Below are 10,789 nucleotides of genomic sequence, written 5' to 3' on the forward strand. Positions count from 1 at the left end.
ATGATTCGCTACACAGGCCGGTCAAATGAGACAACGCTTGTCAAGGGCAAGCCGGACCCCCTAGGGTTCAAGATCTGGGTTATCGCTCAACAGGGCTTCTTTATCCGGTGGCAATGGCATATCAAGAAAGCAAAATACGGCGCCGTTAGCGTTGAACTTCCCCCACCGAAGCCATCTACACAAGGCCGGGGAGGGCGAAGAGGCGGTCGAGGCAGGGGTGTAGCCAAGGCCGCAGGGAAGAAGCCTGCCACAGAAGACAAGCCTATCGCCTTGAACTCGAACCAGAGCGTCGTTGTTGCCCTAGCAAATATGCTGCCAAAAGCGACATATCACGTCTTTGTGGATAACCTCTTCTCGTCGTCAGATCTCTTCCGCAGCCTTCGCAAGCATGGCCACGGGGCCACAGGCACGGCACGCCCTAACTGCGGCATCCATAAGGAGCTACAACAAGATAAGAAGGCTGATGGGGGGGCAAAGCCAGCTACGAGTTTAACCAAGTCAAGGTGATCCCAACCCCTGACAATCAGGTACTAGCTTCAGACACTTTTTGTATATGAAATCTCTACTAATTTGTCTATGTGCCGTACTTCTAGGTCAACCAAATAGCTTGGAAAGACAACTACCTTGTGTTATTCCTGACTACTGTGTTCACGGGCGATGAGCGAGTCGATCGAAAGAGGAAGAGGCCGTCTTCTAAGAAGTCAGAAGCCAAGCCGATACAGCGTTTTTGGTGACGAAGCTGTCAATGTGATAAAAATCCCGACAGTTGCTGCTGCTTACAACGACGAAATGAATCATGTTGATCGAGGTGACCAGTTGAGGTCATATTATGCGTATGATCATCCCCTCCGCCGCGGCCCTTGGCAGGCACTTTGTTGGACCTTCCTTCTTGATGTGGCCCTTATCAATAGCTATATTGCTCAACTACACGGGCCGCAGCCAAATTGGAAGAGATATACGACTCAAAGGGAATGGCGAGAGTGCATTTACAACGCCTTATTCAACACATATCATGAAGAAAGTCAGTCAAGGAAGAGGTATCGCGCAGGGGACGAATCCGACCCTGAAATACAGCAAAAAGAGCACCTTCTTGTCCGCCGGAAGATGAGGTCGGATTGCTTTGCTTGTCAGGGCTTTCGGCAAGGCCAAGTGAGGTCAAAGGGCCAAAAAAGGAGGCCACTTGGGGAGGGTGACGGCAATGCGAGAAGGGGGCAGACTGATTACTGGTGTAGCGTGTGTAAGGTTCCTCTTTGTAACAACGGGAATTGCTGGTACTTCTATAATAATAGAAATTAGGTAGACAATAAAGTACCTCTTATTTGAGGCATTTTAATTGGACCGACCCCGCTGTCAGTACGAGAATTGAGGCTTGTGGGCACTGAGGAGATAAGGAATTACTACAGGATGGTAGTATAAGCACGACGAGGCGTACACCTAGCTGCGTTCTTAATTTAAATGGGTGAATATGCGTCCCTACCGCCGACTGACGAAGTCTACTCGCATTTTCCCATCCCGTATAGTATACCTAGCAGCGCATCTCTAAGCTCCTGGGTTATCGATATTTATAACCGTCCTGCTAGGCAATGGCTTTATTTGCCGCGCAATCTCTCCCCGAAGGGTATGTTACGTTGGCTAAGAAGCGCCACGCCTCGCTAAGCCCGAATGAGACAGTGTTTCTATTTGCAGCCAAGAAGCTTGTGCATCAGCTGCTGCTCATATAAATGTATCTACCTTTGGAGCTGTCAGAATGTCGTCAGTGGTTATCATACTCCAATATATTAGTCTGCGCTGGCCTCCGTCCAGCGGTTGCTGCATTGAAAGTCTTGCCACATATCGCTCCTGCGCTAATACACCTCCATATTATTCCCCTCAGACTCTGAATGCACGACCAAACCCGCCTCCTTTCCATACAAAACGTTCTATAGAATGGACTGAAATCTTTCGACCCCCGCCGTACTATCGAAGTTGCTACGATGAATTACACGTCGGGTCTCATACCCTTGAACCAGGTACATAAGCCGCCGTTCACCATCGAAGCTCCCGGATACGCGAAGGTCCCTGGTGAGACCGTCCCGCGTCGCCATCCCCGAGCCAAGGACGGCCTTATCAACCGTCCCGTCAACGACGTCCACACCGTATTCGATATCGTCCGCCGTAGCGCGCGCGTCTACCCCAACCACCGCGCCGTCGGCTCCCGGAAGCTCGTTAAGTTGCACAAGGAGAGGAGGAAGGTCCAGAAGGTCGTTGACGGCAAGATCCAGGAGCTCGAGAAGGAGTGGCAATTATTTGAGCTCTCAAAATTTTCGTACTTGACGTTCAAGGAGTACGAGCAGCTTGCACTTCAGGTTGGCTATGGCTTGCGCAGATTAGGCCTGACATCGAAGCACAAGCTTCATCTCTTCGGTACCACAAGGTATGTTTCTCCTGTGGTCAACTCACCTCGGATCGCGCTCACAATCTCCTTAGCATAAGCTGGATTTCCATGTCCCACGGCTGCGCCTCCCAGTCTATCTCTATAGTCACCGCCTACGATACACTCGGCGAAAGCGGCCTTGAACACACCCTCCTCCAGACTAAGGCCGACGCTATGTACATCGACCCTCACCTCCTCCAGATTGCCGCCCGCCCCCTTAAGAAGTCCAATGTCAAGACCATCATTGTCAACGAGGGCTGCATATTCGCGACTGGGGATGAGATCGAAGAGTTCAAGCACGCCCACGCCGAGTTCAAGGTTCTGACATTCGAGGAGCTGCGAAAGATGGGCGAGGACAACCCGGTCGATCCGGTGCCGGCCAAAGGCCCCAACCTCTACTGCATTATGTACACCTCCGGCTCTACCGGTCCTCCCAAGGGGGCCTGCATCACGCACGAGGCGCTCGTTGCTGGAGGTATATTCGCAATCCTATTCTTACACACTACTTGTCCTATCTACGGGCTTGACTGACTCCCTTGGCTATAGTTACAGGTCTCTATACCTGTGTTGAAGAATGCGTTAGCGACAAGGAGGACGTGCTTGCCTACCTACCTTTAGCCCACGTCTTCGAGATGGCACTCGAGAACCTCGTCTTGTTCATTGGCGGAACCCTCGGATATGGTAACCCCAGAACGCTCGCCGACTCCTCAGTGAAGAACTGCGCTGGTGATATGCGGGAGTTCAGGCCCACTGTCATGGTCGGGGTGCCTCAGATCTGGGAAACCGTCAAGAAGGGCGTCATAGCCAAACTTGACGCCTCTAGTCCTGTCGTCAAGGCGCTCTTCTGGAGCGCCTTCAGCTTTAAGACCTTCATGTCTAAAAACAAGCTCCCCGGAGCTAGGATATTTGACAACATCGTCTTTAGCAAGGTTCGAGAACTGACTGGTGGCCGACTTCGATTCACCATGAACGGTGCTAGCGGCATCTCCGATGGCACCAGGCACTTCCTGTCCATGGTCCTCGCCCCTATGCTGGCTGGTTATGGCCTCACGGAAACTTGCGCCAACGGCGCCTTAGGTTGCCCACTCGAGTACTCACCCAATGCAATTGGCCCTGTCCCTGCTGCTGTTGATGTGAAATTGGTATCCATTCCCGATATTGGATACTCGACGGACGCAGAGGTTCCTCAGGGTGAGATATGGCTTAAGGGTGTTCCGATCATGAAAGAGTACTATGACAACCCCGAGGAGACGAATATGGCCCTTACTCGTGATGGGTGGTTCAAGTCTGGTGATATCGGCGAGTTCGACGGCAACGGCCATCTGCGAGTCATCGACCGTGTCAAGAATCTTGTCAAGACGCAGGGCGGTGAGTATATCGCCCTGGAGAAGCTCGAGTCTGTCTACCGAGGCACCCAAACCATAATAAACGTTATGGTACACGCCGACTCTCAACACTCCCGCCCCATCGCAGTCATCATGCCCAACAAGACCGTTCTCGTTGAGAAGATTAAGGGCCTAGGCGTAGATGAGCACAGCATGCACTACGACCCTAAGGTCCGCAGCCTCATCCTCAAGGATCTTCAGAGCACCGGCAAGCGCTCTGGCCTAGCTGGCATGGAAATTGTGTCCGGCGTCGTCATCACCGATGAGGAGTGGACCCCACCAAGCGTAAGTCTCAAACAACCCAGAGCTATCTAGGTGCAGCCATATTGACCGATACCCAGGGACTTGTCACTGCCACGCATAAGCTGAACCGGAAAGTCGTTCATGAGAAGTTCAAGAAGGAAATCGACGAGTGTCTGAAGAATTCGCCCTAAAGATGAGAGATGATGAAAAAAGATGGAGACGCGCAAAGGAGAGGAGAACAATGACACCGCTATTGTGATTCATATCCTAGCAAGAATGCTTTATGTGCGTATTGTAGCTTTAGGTGTTCGCTCGACGAGGCATCTATCAGTAACAACATGGTTCGAAGTAACAGCCCAATGAAGGACATACTCGCCCCATAATCACACGTATAACGTGAGCAGAGTTGCATGATGGGGATCAGGATCCATGAACACCTTAGCCACAAGGATTCGCGGGATCCACGATCAGAGCATTTAGCGCTGCGCGATCAGGATGATCTAACGACGCTCTGTGTCACATGAATACGCTACAAAATACAGAACCTCTCTCCAAAATGTGAGATTTTGCATGGAGTATGGGGAATACCCTAAAACCAGGACTATCATGAGTAGCATCCGGCGTCTCTTCGCCTGCCTTCACTGCCAGTCTCGGCCTAGAACGTCTGCCCACTCGGGCGGCAACGCCCAGATGTTGAACGGACTCCTCGAAAGACACACCTCAGATCAAGTAACGGTGCAAGTGTGCCCGCTGAAAAGCAGCCGCAACCAACAGCAACAGGCGCTACAATAAACATAGCCGCCGACACCTCAAAGACATCCTCAAAAAAAAAAAACATCGACATCACCAACCCTTCGGTCTTAGCGCCGGCCTCGCTAAGTCAGGAACCCAGAGCGACCGACAGTGCGCAGGCCAGCCCGGGGCCAGGGCAGGCCAAGCGCACTTTCCGGGAGATATCAAAGCCTGAAAACCATCGGACACCTGCGCGGCACTGGCCACGGGCTAGGTGACCTTGGTAATCTGGGCACCAGCTCGGACGATGCGTTGACCGGCCGAGTCGTTCATGTAGGTGGCGTCCTTGTTCTCGAACTGGGCACGCTTCCAGATCTCAACCTCGCAGCCACCGCGAAGGATACCCACACGCATGGCTGACAGGAGGTTGTGTGCGGCGTTAGAGTGGTTGTAGACACCGCCGTTGAAGATGGCGGTGGCATCCTTACCAATAGCGGAAGAGATGAGGGCCTTGCCGCCGGGGTGGTCCTTGATGAAGTCGGTGACGTTGTGAATGACTCCAGCAATGGCAACGAGGGCCTTTCCGTTCTTGGAGTCGGCTACGAAGTCATCCCAGTGGACAACAGGGAGCTGCTCCAAGGGGATACCCCAGTCGAGGGTGGCACGCTTCTGGTCGAGCTTCTTCTGCAACTGCTGGACACGGCCCTTCTCGATCTCGTTCTGGCGGAACTGCTTCAGGTCGTAGGCAAGGCCGAGCTGCTTCCAGATCCAGATGGACCACTTCGTGGGGTCATATTGGTACCACTTGATGGCGTTTCGGTAGTCCGAAGGAAACTCGTGGTGGAAGTTGTGGTAGCCCTCACCTAGGGTGACGAGAGCGGTAATGACGTGGTCACGGGGTGAATTTCGGTCGTCGAAGGGCTGCTCACCCGAGCCAGTGGGCGAGGGAGTTGACGCAGAACGTGGCTTGTTGGACGAAACAGGTTCGGAGGATACCGGCGTAGACGAAACCGCCGAGCCAGTCGCTCCAACCGAAACCAGCGACGATGGTAGGCAGAACGAGGGCCATGAAAATGACGCACTTGAAGTAGTTGCGATGCTGCCAGACAACGATAGGGTCCTCGTTAAGGTCGGTGATATCGGCTCGACCCTGGCGCTTGGGGTTCTGTTTAAAGACCATCCACCCGACGTGGGAGTAGAGAAGACCTTTGCGGACGGAGTAGGGGTCCTTTTCGGTGTCGGTGTACCGGTGATGAGCACGGTGGCCGTAAGACCACCAGCGGATAGAGCCCTCAACAGCGCCAGCACCGACAGCAGCCAGGTAGAACTTGAGGGGAGTAGTGGCCTTGTAGGAGGTGTGAGCCCAAAGACGATGGTAACCTACAAAATGGTGGGAAGGTCAGTATCAACAACCAGCGGAAGGAGAGGACATTTGATTGGAACACATTTGAACAACGGACCAGTGTGGCTAACAGACCGACCGTCTGACAGACCGTCTGACAGACCATCTTCAGACCGCAGACCGACCGACCGGCAATTGTCATCAGACCGACAGACCGAAGCTGCTGGTCGGATTGGGTGGTCTGAGTTGGTCTGGGTTAGGGGCTTCCAGGGCTCCCATTGGCCGACTCAGCCTTAACGCACCCGTACCACCCCCACTCTTTTGCGGGTCGGAGTTCGCAGTGCCAAATTAAGTGGGGCATGGCAAAGGTAGCCAATGAGGGCATCAGTTAATCAGACCTAGACCGACCAGGTTGCTAACCCAGACAGACCTAGACCGACAGACCGGGAGCCCCGACAAACCCAGACCGACAGACCGAAAGGGCCGGTCTAGGTCTGTCGGTCTGTTAGCCACACTGCAACGGACTCACCAGCAGTTATTCCAAGGCCGGTGTTAAAGTAGAAGATGACGGCCCAGATGCCGGTATAGAGGTGGAGAGGGACCCAGTAGGCAGAGATAAAGCCGATGATGGGAATGATGATGATGAGAGTGGTGTTGAGCCAGTTAATGTGGAGGTGGATGTTGGGCCAAGTCATTGGAGTGTCGGCAATGTGAACCTTCTTGGGATTATACTTGGTGTTGCTTCGGAGCGGCTCGTATTCGATGGTTCCGTCCGGGAAGGCCGCGGCCTCCTTGCTGGCCAAAGACGACGACGACATCTTGAGCGGTGGTCAAACAAGTGGTGGGACTGCTTGAGGGAGAGTCGACCACGACGAGGAACTAGCAGGACTCTTCACCCAATGCGAAAAACCGCGATGAGGGTGGTATTCCGAAAGCGAAATGGGAGGTGGAAGCTAGGATATAGATAGTAAGGCGCTCTAGAGGGAGAGAAAGGATGGATCGGCAGGTCGTCGGTTTGTTGGGGTGGTGCCAAAAGGCTTCACGTCAGACCCCGAATCCAGGCGAGTATGTGGGTTACAGGAGGCAATTTTCCCTTGGGAGTTGGGTTAGCAGTGCAACAGTAACGGGGAGGAGTCGAAAACAACACATCCTTGCTCGTGATGATGTTAAAGAATGAAGATGCGGGAGAAGGAAGACGAAAAGACAGGGACAGGAAGGAGAAGTTGAGAGCAAGGTGATGCGAGATGGATCGTCCACACACTGGGGATTCACATGTGAGTGAGTGAGTGAGTGATGTGTGTCGCTGTGTTATTCCTGTATTTTGCTTTCCAATCCCACTCTTTACCAACCTACCTTGGGGTTGGGACCGACGGGAACACGTTGCACCCAAAGACTCAACAAAGTGGCACCTCCAAACTTTGTTGGACCCGCGCTGGGCCGGGCCGCCGGGTCTGGGTGGGAAAAGCTCCCGCTGCTGCGACGAAAGGGTTAGGAATATAACACACAGCTTGGCAATAGGGGTGTACGTATCATGCGTAGGTGTGAATCGCATGTTCGAGGGTTGGCGAGAAACCCGTCGGTCCCATGTCTCGACGGCGAGTGCAACATCACTGTGCAAGAACTTGCAACAGAGTGGGTTTCCTAACCGGAAACTTTTCTTTAGACCTTTGAAAGCAGTGCCATTTCGATTGACCATCATATGGGGCGAGTATGTATTCGGTCGTGACCAAATGCCGAGGTCAAGATCAGCCCCCCGAACGCAACACCTACAAGATAAGGTACCCAGCTCTGCGGTTGCTACTACTGGTGATTGCTGGTGGATGTGTGTAGTCGACTCAACATCTTTTCCCACCCTTCCCCAACTTTCTGCGCTCCGGGACCATTCGCTGGGGGAGCCCAGCAGATTGCCTTTTGTGGGTAGAGGGCACGCCAGCCGACGTACCTCCACACCTAACTTGTGTGAATATATACATGCGGTAGCTTGTCCCTTGTCGTTTCCTGCATGCATTGCAGCTGGGTGGCTAGTCGTACTTATCTCTTCGATTGTGCGAAGCCTCCAGTGTTGTACCCCGCCCCCGACAGAGTCATGTAGACCGTCCAATGCTCGAGTCAAGGCACGCCGGACCTGCTTTCGCCCGTTAGGACCAGACGTGTCTAGGAAAGGATTCACAGGTATTAAACGTATGGAAAGCAGGATAGAAGCTTGCTTGTTCTCGATACCCGTGCGGCTTTATTCGCGATTGTATACATGTTCATATCGTACTCTCTCGACGCTGCGTAAACCGTCGGCTCGCGTCACCAACAAGTCTTTCACCCTGTGTTTACAATTCTTTGTGTTAGGGGCTACCACTCTGTCCAGTGGCATCCTGTAGTTCGAGCTTTCTTTTCCCTTGCATTCTCGACTTCTTGAGTACTCGCACCACTGTTTCATAAACTAGCATTGTCGTGGCAGACGCTGGTACCGCTCCGATTAGACCAGTGCCCATACCAGAGTATAGGGCTCGCCAGCCTTCTTCCCGTAAAATTGTTTTGAACGTGCTGATAATTCCTTGGTATCGAAGGGGCAACCTCTCGCATGTTCTTCCTCCATCACAGCACTTTTCCCTTCGTGGACCACTCCCACGCACGGATGGGTCTAGGGTCTTGCTCGGTCTTGCCGGTTCCACTGGTGTAAAGGGGTATATCTTCTGTTGCGTTTGCAGCCTTGTTCGAATAACTTCGTGAGGATATGTGGCTGCGATCGCACACGCTTTGCTCGCGGAGCTAGCTGCTAGAATCCCCTAGAACCTGGAGCCATCCATGGTCCTCATGCCAATTCCCAAGCCCTGCTCCAGTCAAGTACCTCTTGAACTGCTCATATAACGGAAACTGTACTGCTAAGTGTGTCACCCCAAGCAGAGCTGGAGTTAGCCCTGAATAGAATGAAGTAATGCCTTCTCGGTAGTACATCTTCCAAGCGACGTCTATGGCAGACTTGTATTCTTTCGGAGCGGTGTTTGTAGAGGTACTTGATTGAGAAATGAGTCTGGTCTTGATAACCCACAATGGATTTGTGAGTAATATGGAACAGGTACCTCCAGTAACTGCGGACGCACTTGAGGATACCCACGTCTGTCGTTGGCCTATTGACTGAGGTTTAGCATTGCCCACAACTATTTAGACAAAGCCAGTACACAGGAGGGGTGGCTTACTGAATCTCTCATTTAAAAGACTGATTCATCCTGTGATATACTGTGAAGTATATCGCCCCCTAGGAAGGCACGCCAACATGGTCGGCCCCAATCCTTGGTACATGCCAATCAATCCCCCTTCAAGCCATATTGCTCGTCCAGTACCAATCAAGCCTCTGTCTTGAAATGAACGTCGTTTGCTGATCAAGTCGAGCGTCCACAACTGGAGACAATCTCGTCCTTGTAATTTGATTTTTATTACCTCTAGAGGACATATTACAACACTAGTGGCTACCCCACTGATGGCGCCGGCAAAACTTTGAATCGAGGTATCAGAGAAACGGGTGGTAAGTTGCTCCAGGTGGGAAATTGATTGGGAACTGGAAGGGGATGGCTTGTGATGCTTTGGGTGGCATTATGGATAACGAGTATAAAAAGGCTAAGTCGTTGGATGGATGGATGGGTGGATGGGTGGATGGATGGATATTTATTTCGGTCTGTTCCAAATCGCAGACAGTGCGTCATTCTCCAAGGAATGGAGTGAATGGAGGGGCTCGGCTATTTTAGGCATAATTGCCGGACCGACTTTAAGAGAAAGCTTAGCGGCCCAGTTATGACATCCATCAAGTCATCATTGCGTAATGTACTAACCGTTCCAATCCTCGTCGGTCACTCAACGAGAAGGCCTGCGCCGGCTTCGACCTACTCGTAGCGATACTCTCCGAATTCGAGATGTGCGCGTATAAGCTACGGGAACGGGACCTCGAAAACACTGCCACCGCTGCTGGAACGTCCATGAATGAAGACCGACGTGTCGCCAACGAAAGCTTGCAGAGAGCAAGAGGAGTCGTGAACGAAGGCATCGAGCGAGCCAGGCGAACTGCCTTGGTTCTGGAGCATATCCAACAAGCCATTCTCCAGGCCAAGGAGAGAGGCCTGCTGGTATACGAGGAAGTGCCCGCCGCATGGAGAAACAACCCGTATATCAAGAGGGGATACCGCTTCTCTGAAACCAAGCTAGAGTGTGTCCGGTCTGCTTTCAACCTCTCGAACGAGTTCATCAACATTTAGCCCCACGCCATCGGCCTCATTCTGGTCCCCGCTGTGGCCCACCATTTCTACCCTAGCAGTACCAACTTGTCCCTAAGTAGCAAAAGTGATATTTTTTTGCTGCCGTTTTCTTTGTTACGGCTTGCCTGACACTGGTATATTCCATCATTTGGCACCCCACGAATGCAGTGGTCGATGTGAATGCTATCTTCATGTTTGCCTGCGTGGACTATACGGGGATTTCGCTGCTTATTACCGCCTCGATCATGACAGTCGAATGCACAGCCTTCTTCTGCGAGCCCCTAAGCCAGTGGTTGTACATGGGCCTGTCAGCGTTCCTGGCCGGCGGTGGTGTTGTTCTGCCTTGGCAGCCGCGATTCAACGGCGCAGATATGGCCTGGTCTCATGTCGTCTTTCACGTTGGACTGGCCCTGACCGGCTTCATGCCCATCCT

The 10,789-nt window shown here is 52.6% G+C and overlaps 4 protein-coding genes across 4 annotated transcripts; 3 read left to right on the forward strand and 1 right to left on the reverse strand.

Moving 5' to 3' along the window:
- MRS44_013895 (uncharacterized protein) lies at positions 1–507 on the forward strand (the record flags this gene model as incomplete). The annotated part of the gene is made up of 1 exon (XM_065617335.1): positions 1–507. The coding sequence occupies one exon, from the start codon at positions 1–3 to the stop codon at positions 505–507; it is 507 nt and encodes a 168-aa protein (XP_065473407.1).
- Positions 508–1,973: 1,466 nt separating this feature from the next.
- Positions 1,974–4,232, forward strand: MRS44_013896 (uncharacterized protein; the record flags this gene model as incomplete). The annotated part of the gene is made up of 4 exons (XM_065617336.1): positions 1,974–2,413; positions 2,467–2,888; positions 2,960–4,083; positions 4,140–4,232. 4 exons carry the CDS (start codon positions 1,974–1,976, stop codon positions 4,230–4,232), a joined length of 2,079 nt encoding a protein of 692 aa, XP_065473408.1.
- Positions 4,233–5,043: 811 nt separating this feature from the next.
- MRS44_013897 (uncharacterized protein) lies at positions 5,044–6,933 on the reverse strand (the record flags this gene model as incomplete). The annotated part of the gene is made up of 3 exons (XM_065617337.1): positions 5,044–5,636; positions 5,770–6,153; positions 6,645–6,933. 3 exons carry the CDS (start codon positions 6,931–6,933, stop codon positions 5,044–5,046), a joined length of 1,266 nt encoding a protein of 421 aa, XP_065473409.1.
- A 3,084-nt stretch (positions 6,934–10,017) lies between these two features.
- On the forward strand, positions 10,018–10,356 carry MRS44_013898 (uncharacterized protein; the record flags this gene model as incomplete). The annotated part of the gene is made up of 1 exon (XM_046281482.1): positions 10,018–10,356. The coding sequence occupies one exon, from the start codon at positions 10,018–10,020 to the stop codon at positions 10,354–10,356; it is 339 nt and encodes a 112-aa protein (XP_046128701.1).
- Positions 10,357–10,789: the final 433 nt, after the last annotated feature.

The sequence above is a fragment of the Fusarium solani genome (assembly GCF_023522795.1).
Source record: "Fusarium solani strain SB1 chromosome Unknown bctg00000009, whole genome shotgun sequence".
NCBI classification, from domain to species: domain Eukaryota; kingdom Fungi; phylum Ascomycota; class Sordariomycetes; order Hypocreales; family Nectriaceae; genus Fusarium; species Fusarium solani.